The 18,164-nt window shown below is 45.6% G+C and overlaps 2 protein-coding genes and 1 long non-coding RNA gene across 3 annotated transcripts in view; all 3 read left to right on the forward strand.

Moving 5' to 3' along the window:
• The window catches only part of LOC125296473, a 13,839-nt gene extending 12,039 nt beyond the window's left edge, over positions 1-1,800 (forward strand). The window contains exon 3 of the long non-coding RNA XR_007193765.1: positions 1,702-1,800. This is a non-coding gene — a long non-coding RNA (uncharacterized LOC125296473). The remainder of the gene's footprint in view (positions 1-1,701) is intronic.
• Positions 1,801-3,232: 1,432 nt separating this feature from the next.
• Positions 3,233-13,658, forward strand: kank2 (KN motif and ankyrin repeat domains 2). The gene is made up of 11 exons (XM_048244876.1): positions 3,233-3,361; positions 3,675-5,166; positions 5,391-5,609; positions 6,026-6,131; positions 7,880-8,569; positions 8,989-9,076; positions 9,230-9,449; positions 9,690-9,832; positions 10,235-10,435; positions 11,089-11,187; positions 11,561-13,658. The coding sequence occupies exons 1-11, from the start codon at positions 3,233-3,235 to the stop codon at positions 11,615-11,617; spliced, it is 3,444 nt and encodes a 1,147-aa protein (XP_048100833.1). The 3' UTR covers positions 11,618-13,658.
• Positions 13,659-16,670: 3,012 nt separating this feature from the next.
• On the forward strand, positions 16,671-17,427 carry LOC125295647 (hemoglobin subunit alpha-2-like). The gene is made up of 3 exons (XM_048244996.1): positions 16,671-16,796; positions 16,895-17,102; positions 17,211-17,427. The coding sequence occupies exons 1-3, from the start codon at positions 16,702-16,704 to the stop codon at positions 17,337-17,339; spliced, it is 432 nt and encodes a 143-aa protein (XP_048100953.1). The 5' UTR covers positions 16,671-16,701; the 3' UTR covers positions 17,340-17,427.
• Positions 17,428-18,164: the final 737 nt, after the last annotated feature.

Consider the following 18,164-nt stretch of genomic DNA (forward strand, 5'->3'; position numbering starts at 1 on the left):
CCACAGAAGTGACCTCTGATGCGGCGAAGCGGGAACTCCGAGGTCTGTTCCAGAGCTCGGGACTCTGTCGTACACTTAGCAAACATGGGGGGGGGGCGTTATGGAGTGGCAGTGATACCCTGTGGCATTGATGGGCTCAGGGTGGCTAAAGCACTTTGCCCACCTCCACAACTGCCACCCCCCTGAACCTTGCCTTCTCTTCCCACACTGAATGACCTAGAAAGTTAATCTTTACAGTGTGTTTGCTTGTGTGTGTTTGTGTGTGTGTGTGTGTGTGTGTGTGTGGTGGTGTGTGGGGTTGGGGTGGCAACGCTTCAAAAGTCCAGAATTGATGCACTTACTAAAGTCTGAGAGGATCCTGACGAAAGACAGTTCCGGAAGGTCAGTAGTGAGGTCCAGCTAAGGTAAACTGAGGTTAGGTAAACGAGTGCTGAAGGATAACATGGGCTTTCCTGTCCTAGTTGTGGTCACGCATGCATGCATGAGTCTACTCTTCCTCCTCCTCCTCCTTCTCCTCGACGGGGATAGATGAGAAGCAGGAGGAAGGGAAGGCAGTGGTCAGCTGAATCTGCTGACTGTCAGCTGACAGAACAGAACAGCGGGGGAGAGAGAGAGAAACAAGGGAGAGAGAGATGAAGGAGAGAGAGTAGGGGGAAGAGAGAGCAGAGGAGGGGAGAAGAGAGGATGAAAGGGAACCATGGAGAGTAAAAATGTGTTTGTGCATGTGTACATATCGTTTGTGTGTGTGTGTGTCTGTGTGTGTGTGTGTGTGTGCATGTGTACATATCGTTTGTGTGTGTGTGTCTGTGTGTGTGTACATATCGTTTGTGTCTGTGTGTGTGTGTGCCTGTAACTGTACTGCCACACTGCGAAGCACGGCGAGTGTTTCGCAAAGGACTCCTAATAAGGCTGCAACTGGCAGCTCTGGTCGGGCGTCTATCCTGAAGCTCGCTGCCAAGAAACTTTCCCCCTTCAGCCTCCACTCTCCCCCATAATAATAGCACACAGATAGGACCAACCAAGCGACACACACACACACACACACACACACACACACACACACACACACACACACACACACACACACACACAGACACACACACACAGAGGAGAGTGAGGGCCAGACCCTGCCATGTAAAGGTCCTCCTGGCAGTGTTTGGGGGTGTTGGGCAGACTGGACAAAGGCAGTAATGTTCCAGACGTCTTTAATTCCACCTCTGTCCCACTGCTCAGGGCTGGAAAGGCCTAACACTCCCTTTACTCTGGATTCCTCCCCATACCACGGGCCAGCTGTGTGTGTGTGTGTGTGTGTGTGTGTGTGTGTGTGTGCACGTGTGTCTGTGTGTGTCTGTGTGTGCGTGTGTCTGTGTGTGTGTGTGCTCAAGATTTCTTTGTTGCGGCTACATATGCAAGTGTTAGTGGGTGTGAGTGTTATGAAAAGAGTTTTGTTCTCTTGTGCGTGCGTGTGCGTGTGTGTGTGTGTGTGTGTGTGGATGTCTCTTTATATATTTATGAATTTGTATGTGTGTGTGTGTGTGTGTGTATTGTTTCTTAATGCTGACAGACTTCTGAGTGGAGGCTGCCCCCTGAAGGTTAGGCAGCTGGACCTCCACCCGCATTTGAGTACAGATGTTGGTCCTTCTCTAACTGACGCTACAGAGCCCAGTTAAAGTGTCTTCATGTGTTTGTGTGTTACTACAGGTGAGGTGAACCGTGGGGTGAACGCGAGACTGCAGCCACGGGTGAATCATGGCTCAGGTGCTGCATATGGACCCCAGCTTCCCAGGTAAACAGACTCAAAGACTTACTGAAATACTAACCCAGGTAGAGCAACATAATTCATGTCTATTAAATACTAACCCAGGTAGAGCAACATAATTCATGTCTATTAAATACTAACCCAGTTAGAGCAACATAGTTCATGTCTATTACATAGATGCCAAGGTAAAGTAACATAATTCATGTCTATTAAATACATATGAAGAGCAACATGATTTCTTTCTATCAAATACTTGCAACATTTATGTCTATTAAATTGTTACCAAGATGTACATCTATGGGTACAAAATGAGAGAGTTCCTGTCAGTCCCGGCGTCATGGGGGGGCTTTGGGGGGCCAGGCCTGTCCTGGAAGTCATCTGTGCCCGCCCTGGACGAGCTTGGCTGCACCAACCAACCCCATAGATTGATTTTGAACACTTATTAAATGAAGGCCTATATTATACGTGACAAACTAATCTAGCAAGTAGCAAATAAAACTTGTAAAATCTGTATTATTCCGTAGCTAATCAATCAGGAATATTAGGTAAACCCATCACCTAAATGGAGAGGAGGTAACGTGGCGCAGTCTACTTCACTTCTGCACTAACCCCTGTCATCCGATGACAAATATGGCTTATCGGCTCGCAGGTAGGCTATATCTCATATCGTAGTTAGTAGAAGAAGGCCTAGTAGTTTCTGGGTTTGTTTGATAGCGTTAACCTTTACTGTTTTTTTCTTCTGACCTAGTCGGAGAACAGGGAGCTTGTTAATACTCCAGGGCCGGTTATCCGTAACTTCGGGCTAACTCCTAACACTTTATCTGAAGGTGGTTAGCAAAATGAACGAGGATTTTGGTTTCATCCTGCGATTTATTTTTTGCATTATTTTGAATATGACTAGCTCCAGTCTCAACAGCACGCCTAATTTTTCCCACACGATCTCAGTTCTAACACACATATCCCCTCTCCTTTCTCTCTCTCCATCCCACAGGGGCTCTCTTTAAAGGAGCTGCACCATTTTACAAACAATTGTAAATCTTATATTTTCATATTAGAATGTTTTGTCATGTAGTGCTGCTTTAAACTACCGCGGATCAATTTAGGTTCCCCGTGCCCCCTGAAAGCAGGTAATGCCCAACCGCGGAATTTCCAGGGTTCGTCACCGGTCTGGTTCCTGTCTCCTAAGTTGGTGTGTAACTAACTGAAATTCTCATCCAGATAAAGCAAGTTAATTCTTCATGCAAAATGGGAAGATTCCTGTCACATAAGTATGTGTGTCGCTTTACGCAAACATGTCCTCTGAATAAGTAATAGGTATTGGACATAATTGTGTTGTTATATGTTACCTTGTCCCCAGTTCCCCTCTGCAATGCAGTCAGTGGGAATCACTTGCAATCCCTGTTGATGTCATGCTCCACTAACAAACGAGTCAGTCAGCCAGTTATTCTATTAGAGTGTGGGACAGAGGGCCACATGTCTAAGGACGTTCTCAAGGAAAGCATAATCCAGTCCTTGAGGACGTCCCTGGGAACAGTCACTAAAGATGGGCTGGCCCTCTGTGGCTCTGGGCTCCCGCCTGTATCTCTGCATCTCTCGGACGGGGTCAGTGGCGCAGCAGATCCCGGAACAGAGAGTGGCCTGGGAGTTCATGCCTCTCTGTGTAGTCTGATTGGGAGATTAGACTAAGATTTCCGCCAGTTTAGAGCTGATTTCCTCTCTCCTTCTCGCTCTCTCTCCCTGCCTGACTCCCTCTCTCTCTCTCTCTCTCTCTCTCTCTCTCACTCTCACTCACTCACTCACTCACTCACCATATATATATATATCTCTTATGTATATATATATATATATATATATATCATATATATATATATATGCACTCTGGAAAGGACTCGAGGCCCCCTCCCTGCGGGTGGAGACGCCTGGGTCACGGCCCTACCGTCTGGACCTGGACTTCCTCAAATACGTCAACGACATTGAGAAGGGCCACGATCAAGCCGCCCGGTCCAGGCCCGGCCCGGCCCTCGGCCCCTGCCCGTCGCTGACTTCGGGCACCGGCTCCTGGTGGACCTCCACCGAGTCGCTGTGCTCCAACGCTAGCATGGACAGTCGACACTCCTCCTTCTCCTACTGCGCGCCGGGCTACCACCACCCGCACCACGGAGGATCGGCCGCCACCTCCTCATTGCAGCGTCCGAGCTTCAGCGCCGCCCGCGTGGAGAAGACCCTGCTGGACGCCCGGCGCAAGCTGGAGGAGGAGAAGGAGGGCCGGCGCTTCACCAACCTGGGCAGCATGCACAGCAGCGTGGCAGGCTCCACCACCTCCCTCTCCAGCGCCCACAGCTACAACCGCGCCCACGGTGGAGGAGCTGGAGGAGGAGGAGGAGGAGGAGGAGGAGGAGGCTCCTACACACCCATGAGCTCGGGGCTGTCCACGCCGGTGTCGCCCACCCCGGCGCACTTGCAGCACGTGCGGGAGCAGATGGCGGCGGCGCTGCGCAAGATCCGCGAGCTGGAGGAGCAGGTGAAGACCATCCCCGTGCTCCAGGTCAAGATCTCCGTGCTGCAGGAGGAGAAGCGGCAGCTCAGCGTCCAGCTCAAGAGCCAGAAGTTCCTGGGCCACACGCTGGGCTTCGGCGGGAGCGGGAGGAGCGGCCGGCCACGCGGCGAGCTCTACATCGACATCCCCGAGGAGGACGCCGCCGCCGCCGCCACCACGACGGCGACGACAACAGCGGCGGCGGAAGGCGCCGGGGGAATGACGCCGACGACGCCAGGCACCGGCGGTGGCAGCAGGGCGGGCGGGGGATTGTCCCCCACGGCGGCCGACGGCTCGCGGCAGGACTCGGGCTGCGAGATCGAGGACACGGTGATCGTGGGCGGCGCGCGGCCCGGAGCTCGCCGGGAGGTGCGCACCGTCGGCGTGGGGCCCGAGGACGAGCGGGACGAGAGGGAGAAGCACTACCGGCAGGTGGGCGTGGGCGTGCGCGAGCAGGACCTGGGGCTGCCGCCCGAGACCGAGTCGCTCAAGAGCCAGGTAGGCCGCCTGGAGGCGCAGCTGCAGAAAGCCATGCAGGAGCTCCAGAGCGCCCAGGAGCAGGCCGAGGCTGCCCAGAGGGCCAGACAGGCCCAGCCTAAGGCCGAGCACCCGGTCCGGGCCACCAGCCTGGGCTGGCAGGAGCAGCAGCAGCAGCCGCAGGGCGGCGGAAGGAGCTCCAGTCTGCAGACGGTGGTCAGCTTTACCCAGCAGCCCCAGCAGCGCGAGCAGAGGACCGTGGGCATCCAGGTGTACACGCTGGAGCAGCCCATGCTGGTGAGGGCGCAAGCAGGCCCCTCCATCGCCAGCGCACCCTCCGGGGCCCTCCTGGAAGGCCCGCTCAGGGGCCAGGCAGAGGCTCTCAGCACAGAGGGTAAGCATGACCACAAGAATCATGTCGGAATGTTTTCAAAAGGTTCTCAGAATGTTCTAATCTAGAAATCTGAGAATCTGAGTTGGAATTTCTGAGATTTGACCATAGGTTTTTGAGATATGTAATGTTGAGATATGTAATGTTGAGATGTAATGTTGTGTGCTGTGCAGCCCTTTCCTCCACTGTGCTCTGACCTCCGTGCATGTTGTTGTGTTGACTCTCAGAAGGACCTCGAGAGCTGCCCATCGCAATCAGCTCCAAGCAAGTGAGAGAGGTCCTTTTGAGGAGTGAAGTGTCCTCTTCAGTGCCTGTCACCAGCCCTGTGATTGTCATGGAAACCAAGTGCCATCAGGTGACCCCTTTGAATGCGGGGTCGAATGAAGGAGAGGGTGGTCAGCACACAGTTGTGGAGGACCTCCAGTCACAGGAGCCTACAAAGCTAGGTAAAACAGCTACAGGAACACTGCCAAAATTGCTTATCTAACCAAGTGTTATTAATCTTATATTGAGGTCAAAAATCTAGTTGCTATTGTTTTGAGTGTAAAGAGACTAGCGCTTTCTCGTAAGATCATTTCAACTTATTTAATGGGCAGTCTGTATTATTTTAAGACGTCTTATTAAGACAAATTTGCTTAAGGCACTGGCAGCCAAATTTGATTTTTGAATTTTCTTATATTTGGGCCATTTTTTGCAGTGAAGGAATTAATCATAATTTTTCTCAGTGTAACCTTTTAAACTCTGATCTTCTCCTCTTCTCCGTCTCCCCCTAGTCTATAAGTTGTTTATTTTATTTCAATTTCCCCGTTTTATTTCAATTTCCCACCATCATGGCATCTAAATGCTCTCCTCTTTCCCCCAGCTTCTCCCCAGTCAGCTTTGAGGTCCATTATGAAGCGGAAAGCAGATGGAGAACCTGGCTCTCCCACCACTAAGAAGAACCTGCAGTTTATTGGGGTGAATGGAGGGTGAGTACAGACTGGAGCTGGAATGTATTCACTGCAACTGAACGGCGTTACATGAACCCCTATGTGATTTGTAGTACAACCCCAAAACAGAAAAAGTTGGGACATTGTGTAAAATGCAAATAAAAACAGAATGCCATAATATACAAGTCTCGTAAACCCAAATTTAGCAGCCAAAAGGACATAGACAACATATCAAATGTTGAAAATGAAAATGTGGACTATTTCATAGAAAGTATATGTTCATTTTGAATTTGATGCCAGCAACATGTTTAAAAAAAAGTTCGGACGGGAGCATGTTCACCACTGTGCTGCTTTATCTCTTCATTTAACACAATTCTGTAAATGTTTAAGAACTGAGGAGACCATTTGCTAGAGTTTTGAGAAAAGGATTTCAGTTGCTCAACAGTATGGGGTTTTCTTAGTTATGCTTTTCATATGCACCTAATTTGACAAATCTGGACTGCAGACCAAGCCATCTTAGCACCTGGACTCTTCCTCTATGGAGAAATACTATTTAAATATGTGTAGAATTTATTTTGGCATTGTTTTCCTGAAATATTCAAGGTCGTCCCTGGAAAAGACATTGCCTGGATGGCAGTATATGTTGCTCAAAACCTGTATACATCATTCAGAATTGATTGTGCTTTGACAAATGTGCAAGATGCCCATGCTGTAGGCATTAATGCTCCTCCACACCGTCATAGATGTTGGTTTCGAACTGAGCACTAAAACAAGTTGGATAGATTGGATACTTGGATAGGCCCTCTCTTCTTTAGCCCAGATGAGTCCATGATTTCCATAAAGTATGACAAACTTTGATTGGTCTAACTACATGACTTCTTTTCACGTTACCTCAGTCCATTTTAAACAAGCTCAGGCCCAGATAAGAGGGTGGTATTTTCTGTATCATGTCTCAATACAATTTTAACTGTTACAATTTTGGCTGCAGTTTTTTAATTGAGTATCAAACTGGGCACATAGACAATGGTTATCAGAGGTTTTCCTGAGCCCATACAATGACAGGTCTGGAAAAAGGTCTGGTGTTGATGCAGTGCCATCTGAGGTCCAAAAGACCACGGCCATCCAATTTGTTTTTCAGCTATTTCCCTTATTTGCAAATATTTCTCTGGATTCTCTGACTGTTTTAATAATATTATGTCCTCCAGATGATGAACTCCCTAAATACGTCACAATGTTAAGAAGCATTAAACTGACATTGTTTCATCATTTGTGCACACAGGTTTACAGAGTGATGAACACTCCTACAACTTTACTTCTAAGAGACCCTGCCTCTCTGGGATGCTCTTTTTCATACCCAATCATGTTGCCAGTTACCCTAATTAGTTGTGAAATATTCTTCCTTTTGTTTTCTTTATCATTACACAGCTTTTCCAGCATTTTGTTACCCCCGTCCCAACTTTTTTTGAAACATGTTGCTGGTATTAAATTCAAAATTAACATATATTTTCCATGAAATAGTCAAATTTGTCATTTTCAACATTTCAACATTTGATATGTTGTCTGTGTCCTTTTTGCAACTAAATATGAGTTTAAGAGATTTGCAGATTATTACATTCTGTTTTTATTGAAATTTTACACGCCCCAACTTTTTCTGTTTTGGGGTTGTAGTAAACTGACTGATACTGGGTGTGTGATTATATGCCTATTTGCTAAATGATGTAAAGCTCTATGAAACATGTCCTGGTTTGCCTAGTAATTGTGTGTGTGTGTGTGTGTGTGTCCTGAAGGTATGAATCCACATCCTCAGAGGAGAGCAGTAGCGACAGCTCCGAGGATGAGAGCGACACGAGTGAATACCACGAGGCCCCTGAGAAGCTTCCGGAGTCTGGGGCCCGTCCACTTCAGCCTGAGGCCACCAGTCCCCCTGAGACGAGCGCTGCCCGAGAGACCGCCCTCCCCGAGCCCCCGCAACAGCTCAGCACTGCCCCAGCGCTAGCCAATGAGCAGCTGGCTCCCCAGAGCACCGGCACATCACCTGCCACGGACGCAAACCCTCAACAGACTATTAGCCAATCACCAGTCGCGGCTGTGGTGTCCACAGATGACTGCGCCACTGCCTCTGTGCCATCTCATGCCAGTGGCGGCTCTTCTTGCGGCCAGGCAAAGGTCTCTGCCACCGAACAACCCGACGTCCAGCCAGCTCCTCTGTCTGCCTCAGAACAAACTGCTCCCCAAGCCAAACACTCTCACACTGGTGCTGCCCAGTCGGAGGCCCAAGACCTCGCCACTCAAACCACTGCCCCGGCCTCTCAGCAGCAAGCTAGCCAATCACAAACCACTCACCTTACGCCTCAGCAGGGAGCCAACCAATCACCAGCCACAGATTCCAGCTCCCAGCAACCTACAAGCCAATCCACAGTCGCAGAGCCAGCATCTGGGAACGTGAGCTCTGCATCGCCAGCCAGTCAGGAAAGCAAGTGAGTATAGAGGATGGAAGTCATTTCTGGGTACAGTGGAGCATTGGTTTCCTACTGTACATCTGCGTATAGTTATTATTCTGACAGCATTAGCAGCATTACAGCATTTGTTTTCCAAATATACACAGGAGAGATGTTCAATTCCTAGTGCTATAGGTAGAGGATTTCACACAGTGGCCAGTCAACAACCAAGCTTAATTACCATCAAAAACAAAATCACTAACAAAGCAAACTTTGCGGGATATAAACATCACTAACAGAACAACCTTCGAGTGCATTTCACTGGGGTTCACCTTCTTTCATTGGTATTTCATTGAATTAGGCCCATGACACCTCCAAGCAAATTAATATGCAAATATATAGGATGAATTTGTGCCCTTACATTTTTGAAAGTTATTTTCTTGTGCTTTGTCTTTCAGACTGGAACTCAGCGAGAGCCTGATGACAGCACTTCATACCTTACAGAAAGCTGTTGGTGAACCGAATGCCTTCAGCCAGCAGGGGGCGGTACGTTTCCATTTGGTTTCATGTGCAGATTTCAGATCACTGACTGAGACAGACATCCTACTGTTGTGTCTTCTGAAAAAAAGCTAAACGTTTGGGTTGACTATGCGTCATATTCATTATATTGTGTGTGTGTGTGTGTGTGGGGGGCAACAGCGGACAGCCTACACCTCAGTGCTCCAGGAGTGGCTGCGCGTGTCGTGCCATAAAGGAGCGGACACAGCGGTGGTCAGGGCCTACATGGACACCTTTGCCACCCTCTCACCCCAGCTGCTGGAGTTTGTCATCAACATGGCTGACGGAAACGGCAACACTGCCCTGCACTACACTGTCTCTCACTCGAACTTCCCCGTGGTCAAACTACTGTTGGAGACTGGTTAGTGTGTGTGTGTGTTTGTGTTTTGTGAGTGTTATGTGTCAGTTTGTGCTTGTTATAGTGAGACTGACACCAATGAAATGACCAGTGGATCTATTGTATAGAATATGTACAGGTATGAGTATGTGCATGTGTGAAAGTTTATAATAATGGGAAAGAAGTACTTGGTCAGTCGTGTGTCAAAAGCGTAGCTCACCATGAATGCGAGTTGACCACCTGCCATTCTGCGTTCCTGTACAGGCCTGTGTAATGCTGACAAGCAGAACAAGGCCGGTTACACGGCCATCATGCTGACCGCTCTGGCCGCCTTCAGCTCCGACAGCGACCTGCAGACCGTCCTACAGCTGCTGAGAACAGGGGATGTCAATGCCAAAGCCAGCCAGGTAGGACACCATGGGATGCCACCTGACCGTGTGTGTGCGTGTGCGTGTGCGTGTGCGTGTGCGTGTGCGTGTGTGTGTATAATTCTGTGGCAATGCTGGATGTGACTGTACAAGGATTTCGGTCTGCTTCACTGTGTGTGTATGTGCGTGTAAGTGAATCATTGTGCTTCTGTGGCAGGGATGGGGGCTAATTGTTTGTGTGTGTGTGTGTGTGTGAGTGTGTGTGAGTGTGAGTGAACTGCTCACTCTGACAGTGTGTGTTGGGAGTGTCGGGGGAGTGTGTGTACTTCAATAGCTACATAAAGTTGTAAGGACACTGGTCAGCCTGACTGTGTGTGTGTGTGTGTGTGTGTGTGTGTGTGTGTGTGTGTGTGTGTGTGTGTGTGTGTGTGTGCACTCCAGGCGGGTCAGACGGCTCTCATGCTGGCGGTGAGCCATGGTCGCGGCGACATGGTGCGGGCGCTGCTCTCCTGCGGGGCCCAGGTCAATCTCCGCGACGATGACGGCTCCACGGCGCTCATGTGCGCCTGTGAGCACGGCCACGTGGACATCGTGCGGCAGCTGCTCTCCGTGCCCGGCTGCGACGCTACACTGACCGATAATGTGAGGCTGCTGCCACCTCTCCCTCCTCCTCTGTTCCTATCCCTCTATCTTCCACCTCTCCCTCCTCCTCTTTTCCTCTCCCTCCTCCTCTGTTCCTATCCCTCTATCTTCCACCTCTCCCTCCTCCTCTGTTCATATCCCTCTATCTTCCACCTCTCCCTCCTCTGTTCATATCCCTCTATCTTCCACCTCTCCCTCCTCCTCTGTTCCTATCCCTCTATCTTCCACCTCTCCCTCCTCCTCTGTTCATATCCCTCTATCTTCCACCTCTCCCTCCTCTGTTCATATCCCTCTATCTTCCACCTCTCCCTCCTCCTCTGTTCATATCCCTCTATCTTCCACCTCTGCCTCTGTTCATATCCCTCTATCTTCCACCTCTCCCTCCTCCTCTGTTCATATCCCTCTATCTTCTATCCTTCTGCTACTCATCCCTGCTGGTGCTTTTCAAACCTCTAATTCCGCTCCAGTTGGAGGACAGTGTTAAGATGACCAGATGCTTTTGCTTCATGTTAAAGATATAGATATATAGATGGATGGATGGGCTGGTGAAGAGAGAGCGAGAGAGAGAGCTAGAGAGAAAGAGAGTGATAAAAGAGAGAGTGGTAGAGAGAGAGAGTGATTAATCTGTCTGTTTGTGCGTCTGTCTCTTCTAGGATGGCAGCACAGCTCTCTCCATAGCACTGGAGGCCAGTCAGAATGACATCGCTGTGCTTCTTTATGCCCACCTCAACTTTGCCAAGCCTCCGTCCCCTGTGAGTCCCCTGTAACACTTTATATGCACACAATCACACACACATGCCCGTACACACGTATACACACACACACACACATGCACGTACATACCCACACACACCCACAACCACACACACAACCACACACACATGCATGTACACACACACTCACACGCGCACACACATACGCACACAAATACACATGCACATACACACACACACACACACACACACACACACACACATGTGCATACACACACACAATCACACACAAATGCGTGTACACACGCATCCACATGCACACACACACACATCCATAATTCAAGTGATTTAGTTCAGTCCTGTTTTCTCTTGACTGTTATGCTATCTTTGCTTACTGTGTTTGCATCCTCAGGTTTCACCAAAGTCCCCACTGTTGGGCTCCTCTCCCCCTACTGGTGAAATGAAGTAATGACAGAAGAGAATGGATTTGTGTATTTAACACAACTTACACCACCGTTTCCTCAAGCATTCCACCACAATTTTATGTGTCTGTATGTGTGTGTGCACATATGCATCTGAGTGTGTCTGCTTCCAAACAGAGCTCAGAGAGAGAGTGGTGTGTGTGTGTGTGTGTGTGTGTGTGTGTGTGTGTGTGTGTACATATACCCCTGTGTCTATATGTGCATTTTTGAATACCCGCATTTCTCATGTGTGTGTCTGTGTGCACACATCATATAATATGTTTGATATTGTGTTGTCTATAGGACCTATATTATGGAAATGTGCGCACATATGCAAGAACACAATTGACACAACTCACATAAGTCTTTTGAAGAAACACATCTTTTTTGTTTGTAGTGTCAAGGTTAGCTCTCATTTTCTCAGATTTGTCGTTTTGTTTGGACAGGTCATGTGCTAAAACCATTAGGTTGTGTTTGTTTGTAGCGGCAATAACAGTCACACTTGATGGAATCCATTCTCACAAGCTATTCAGCAATATTAGTGCACAAACTTATACCTGTTTGACGTCCACATCAGAGTGGAGTAGGAGTCTTTCAGGAGCATTAGATTAATGCATTTTACACCGTTGTAGTCCATGTTTAATTTGTAAAATCATTTATTTGTATCAACCAATATGTTTAATTGAGTGTTTTTCAGTCACATGGATGTTGTTGCATATGAAAGCATCAGTTATTTCAGTGAACTGTCAGGGAGTTCCTGTTTAGTTGTCGAAACCGACATCAAAGTGTCCTTTTTTTTAATGCAACTGCCTTGGGTGAACACAGTGGCTCCACTGCATCCAAACTTACTCAGATGAACGAATATGACCAGCCATTTCAGCACAATCCCAATATGTCTCCAGAAAGGACCTTTATTTGTAATGCTTCGTTTGTACTATTTTGATAACATTTTAAGCCATTTTGAAAAAGAGTTACAGTTTTAACAGCAACAACACTTTTCTCAAGTCCTCTCCGATCATACTGAATTGCAGTACACTATGATTTTATTGAATGACAACCTCAAGGAATTGCCGTATAGTGTGTTGTTAGGACAGTAATCCCTTTGCAAACACAGTTGAACCAGCTGCTACCAGATGGGAAACAGACTGGTGTTTTCAGTGTCAGACAGATAGTGAGTCATGCACCAAGCTCCTCTTTTTCCAATCATTGTTTAGTATCTAACTATCACAAAGTTCCTTGGATACTATGGTGTAAAACGTGTTGGAAATGGTCTTTCCAAAGATGAATGTGGTATTTGTATTTTTGATCAAAAATGCTAAGTGATACATCAAAAAAGTTAAAGCGAAAACTTGATTTAGGGACTGAACCCCTATTGACTCTATTGAAGAGACTTATTTGTCTGCCATTGACAAGTCCGTGACAACTCATTTAGGTACTAGGGTATGAGGTATGAGGGGTTTTTGCGGGTTGACTTGGTAATGGATGGTGATTTTAGGTCGGGGTAGTTGTTTGGTACTTTGGCCTTTCTGGGCCTCCATATGTATTGGCAGCTCACGGGTCATCCATGAGGTGGGATGTGCTGGAACCAGAAAGTGTAATCAAAGCCTAAGGAACAAAATCTATGAAGTATGTGATGGTCCGAAGGAGTGTGAAGTATACCAAAAAAATGGAGTAATATATCATCAGACTATGAAGAAAATGAGCAAACAAACATTAGAGAGAATTATTATTTAGCAAGACAGAAATTGTTGGATCCTTCTGGCAACAGAGATTTAGAGAAAAGTGTAGAGAAAGGAAAATTGTGTCTAGGTTTTTTGTTAACACACCTAGATTTTTTCACGTACCTTTATATTTTGGACTAATTGGGTTTTGTATCATTTTTTCTACATGTTTCTTGTATTTACCTTTATATCTTTATATCAGTAATATTTCTTCACTATTCTGTATGTCTGTATACGTCATATTTGCCTTGTTCTATACCCATATGTACTCACATTGTATGTTTTGTTTGGATTTTATGTTTTTGAAAATAAACCTAGACCTTTAGAAGCCTTGTGTGGATAGCATACTTTAAAACATCATAACTCAGTGTTTGGTTTATCCCCCTCTCATGCTCATTCTCTCCCAGCAGATGGCGCTCTTTGACTATTGTAAAAGGTGCATCCAGCTCTGGCCAAACTACAGTTTGACATCTTGATTGCACAAGCATCGTCAGCAGGGGGGCGCCAAATTATTTATATTGTAATTGTAGCTTATAGGAAGTATAGGCATCTCAAAAATTGAATATCAGGGAATTTTTTTTTTTCTGTAATTTATTTCAAAAAGTGAAACTGTCATATAATGGATTCATTACACATAAAGTGAAATATTTCAAGCCGCTTATTTGTTTTAATCTTGATTATTCTGATATCGATTATTATGTTTACAGCTCATGGAAATCAAAAATTGATGATCTCAAAATAGCCTATTAGAATAAATACAGAAATGTCGACCTGAGAAGGGCTCTAATCAGCTAATCAAAACACTGGCAATGGTTTCCTGAGCCTTTAATCTCAGTCTGGGAAGAGAAATAAAAATGTCAACAATATTATAGTTTCTTTTAAATGCACCTGCCTAACCCCTTGCCTAGGTGGTATAGACAAGATAAAGATTAGGCCTATGTTTTGGAATAATACAATGTCAGTAGCGTCAATAAATGATAACAGGATGTAAAGGTCAACGGATGGGTCTTATTCTTGAAAAATATACGTTAAATCAGAAAATCAAAACGAGGACACGTCTGGCCACTCTTCATTATTCATACATCTAAACCACATAAATGATTTATCAGTATTTTGCTATACACCATTGACCACCCTCCCTTAGCCGGAGTAGAAATAGAAATTCTAAGAACGACAGGAAATGTGTGCCACCCATTCATTTCAACAAGGGCGGCACCAGACAAAACATCGAGATTACGTGCACATCTCAAAGTATGTTTCTCAATGATTGTCTCCGTCCTATCAGCTGTTGTCGGATGGAACAAGTTGTGCCAAAATCATCTGCCACTGACGTTTGCCAAACCTCACGATCTCCTTGCAAAAATGGGTCAAAAAATAATTTAAAAGTTTCTTCCATCACAATAAATATTTGATATGGACATCTAGCCAGAATATGATACAGTAGGGTTTAGCCTATAGCCTATATTTGGTATAGTACTTTGTCTTATTTTGGCCACTTAACCCGTGTAAGGTCTTCGGGTCTGTGGGACCCGTTTTCAATGTTTGCTAAAAGTAAAATTATGCTATTTATTATTAACTCAGACTCATTGGCCTTGGCTCATTTTCTGTGAAGAACATAAAAAAAGACTTATTTTCAATGACTGCACACATGTGATGTTCGGGTCTACTGGACCCGAGTGTAATAATTGAAGGTGCTATGTAGCCTACCCGTGTGTGTGTGTGTGTGTGTTTCTGTGTCTGTGTGTGTGTCTGCGCGTCTCTGTGTGTGTCTGTGCGTCTACAGTATGTGTACATGTCTGAAGGTGTCTGCGTGCGGGAATGTTGTCTTTCTGCACCATTCCCACACAAAGTTACAAAATTGTTAAATTCAAGTAGCCTACTTTCACCTGTTCTGAATAAGTTCTAATCTTTTTTTACATTTTTTATAATTTCCTCGTTTTCTTACAAAAAACTAAAATTATCATAAATGTGATCTCACAGGGGTAGGCCTAAGTGGCAAATATGAACCATAGGCTACATGATGTCTATATCATTGATAATTGAGCTAAAGTAAACATCTGTTAAGTATTTTTACATAAATTGTTATGGCTGTATTCATTTAAAAGCCTAACAATGTGGTGGGTCCACCAGACCAGTCCCGGGAACATTGGCTAAGTAACAAAAATATGAACACCTTACAGGGTTAAGCAACCGGTTGTAGCCCATGAATAGTCTATCTTTTACATGCAGGACTTTTAACTAGGCTAGCAATATTAAATTAGGCCGAATTAAACAGTGATCTTGGTGCACACCTTTCTCAAAAAGGCGCGACATTGGTCGATTGGCAGCTGGCCAGTGTAGCGTAATGGTCAAGAGGGTGGACTGGCTGGCAAGGGCTTACATTTGGGTGAGGCGGATTGAAGATTCATGCTATAATTAGACTTAATCCGAGCTGCATTGCTGACCATTGTGGCCACTTATCTTTTGGACATTTTGATTCATCAATCACAAAGGCAAGTACTGTCTTATTTCGATAACTTTCAAAGTGGCTTTAATTCATTTTGTTCAAACGTGTGGCAAAAATCAAATTAAGTTCAAACCATGATCCTATGTTGTTTAAATGTAGCTTTCATCCTCCAATTTCTATAACTCTATCTTTTTTTTTTCTCTCGATGTTCAGTTTTATTACTTTCAAACTCCAGATGACGCTTTAAAATTTAACTAAAATCCTCTATACTTATTTTACGACACAGGCTATCCTCTTTTCGTCAATTTGGACTACTTTTCTACTATTATACGAGCAGAAATGCGAGCTGATTTAGGCTAAGCCTCTCTTGATTATAACAATATAAACAATTGCCAGTAGCCTACTAGTTGGCCTATTGACAGGTGCAGTGGCAATTCTCCCATTCATTGTAGCTTAATTGTTATTCTATTGCTGTAGCTCTGTAGCTAAAATGTTAAAATGCAAAATGTTAGCCTCCTTTATTGCTGTAGGTCGCTTTGGAGAAACGCGTCTGCCAAATGATTGAATGTAAATGTAAACAGCAGGTCTATCAAACTTGTTCTGCTCAAGGTGCTTTATGTTGTATAGTTTGGGGTGGCTTCCTTCATAGGCCTGGTTCGTTTTGTAGGCCTAGGACAATTTTGTAGGATTTGCAGACTAGCCTAGGCTATATGATATGTGTATTATATGTATTTACATGATATTACTGCCAATAAGGTAAAAACCCGGTCTTCATCCTACTACGGCAGGCTATTTGTCGGTGTCACCCAATAGAATACATTTGGAGGTGGAGTTTCAAAACACTGCCATCACATGAGGACAATATAAGCCCCCCTGTGTCACCGTGCAATTACAGTTCTTTTTCAACAACGACCAGACGTTAAAGATGAGCCTTTCAGCCAAAGACAAGACCCTGGTGAAGTCTTTCTTCACCAAAATCGCACCGAAGGCGGAGGACATCGGTAATGAGGCGTTGTCCAGGTAGACCTACAAACTTCATATTTTAGTCAGAAATTATTTGAATGCTGTCGTATAGGCTCTTCATATTTCTTCATATTTCCCTCTCATTTTACTTTCAGGACCCTCTTCGTCTATCCCCAGACGAAGACTTACTTCTCCCACTGGAAAGACCTGAGCCCCGGGTCTGGCCCTATCCGGAAGCACGGCTTGACTGTCATGACTGGTTATATGGATGCTGTTGAGAAAATTGATGACCTCTTGGCCGGCCTGCTCGAACTGAGCGAGCTGCATGCCTTCACACTGCGTGTGGATCCTGCCAACTTTAAGGTAGCCTATGGGACTTTTAGGCTGATGAATGGACTACGTTCTCTTAGGCCTATTGCATTTGAAATATGATTAATATAATAGCCTACTAATACTGTAACCTTTCAACAGATCATAACCCACAATGTACTTGTGGTGATGGCGATGTACTTTCCCGATGACTTCACCCCCGAAGTGCATGTGGCTGTCGACAAATTCCTCTCCAAAGTTAACCTGGCTCTGTCTGAGAAGTATCGCTAATGCGGGGACAGAAGAACTACATACCTCAATCGAACCCGTCATTGGTTCGACTTAATTTGAGCAATTAATAAATCAATGGAAAAAGTCAGATCATGTGTCATGATTTTTTCTTTGGGTGTAGCCTATTTCGAGTCGCATTGCGTTCTAAATTATAAAGGCTACTGCAGGCTACTGGACCTTACTGTAGGGGAATGATGAAATGATGTGTAGACTGATTATGGTAGCCTACAGCCAACAACTTTTTTGATTAATCAACATGGTTTGCCCGAAGGAGTGTGATCTGTTCAAACAAAACAACAGCAAAAAACAAAAGAAATACCATATGGACGAGTGAGATTATTTGTGACGCCACGATGGGCAACCTTTGTGGATACAATAAATAGCCTAGGGCCCTAGGCCTACAAGGTGAAGTGCCCTCTGGGCTCGAATTAAAATGGTTAAGATTGTTCAAATTGACGATCTGGTTTGATGTAATGATCAGAGAACTGAAGCACCGTTTTAACTAGCTGTAGGCTAGTTCTAGCTGGCCCTACCCCAGTGCATTTTGTTACAGCAGGCTACAAGTCTGATGTTTTCTCTTTTACATTCCCCTAGTGCTTGGTGGTCAATGCACCCTGTGACAAACTAGCTTTTCAAATCAAACGAATGTAGGCCTAAATTCTGTTAACAACCGGATGCGTTTAACACGCAAAACAATATATGCTTGGCTACTACATGCCTAGGTAGCTCGATATTCTACTCAATCTATGAAGGCCTGTACTTGGTAGGCTACATATTAATTTCTAAATAATTATTGTGGTGTATCACAATATAATGTATATAGTA

Source organism: Alosa alosa, chromosome 6 (genome assembly GCF_017589495.1).
Source record: "Alosa alosa isolate M-15738 ecotype Scorff River chromosome 6, AALO_Geno_1.1, whole genome shotgun sequence".
Lineage (NCBI taxonomy): Eukaryota > Metazoa > Chordata > Actinopteri > Clupeiformes > Clupeidae > Alosa > Alosa alosa.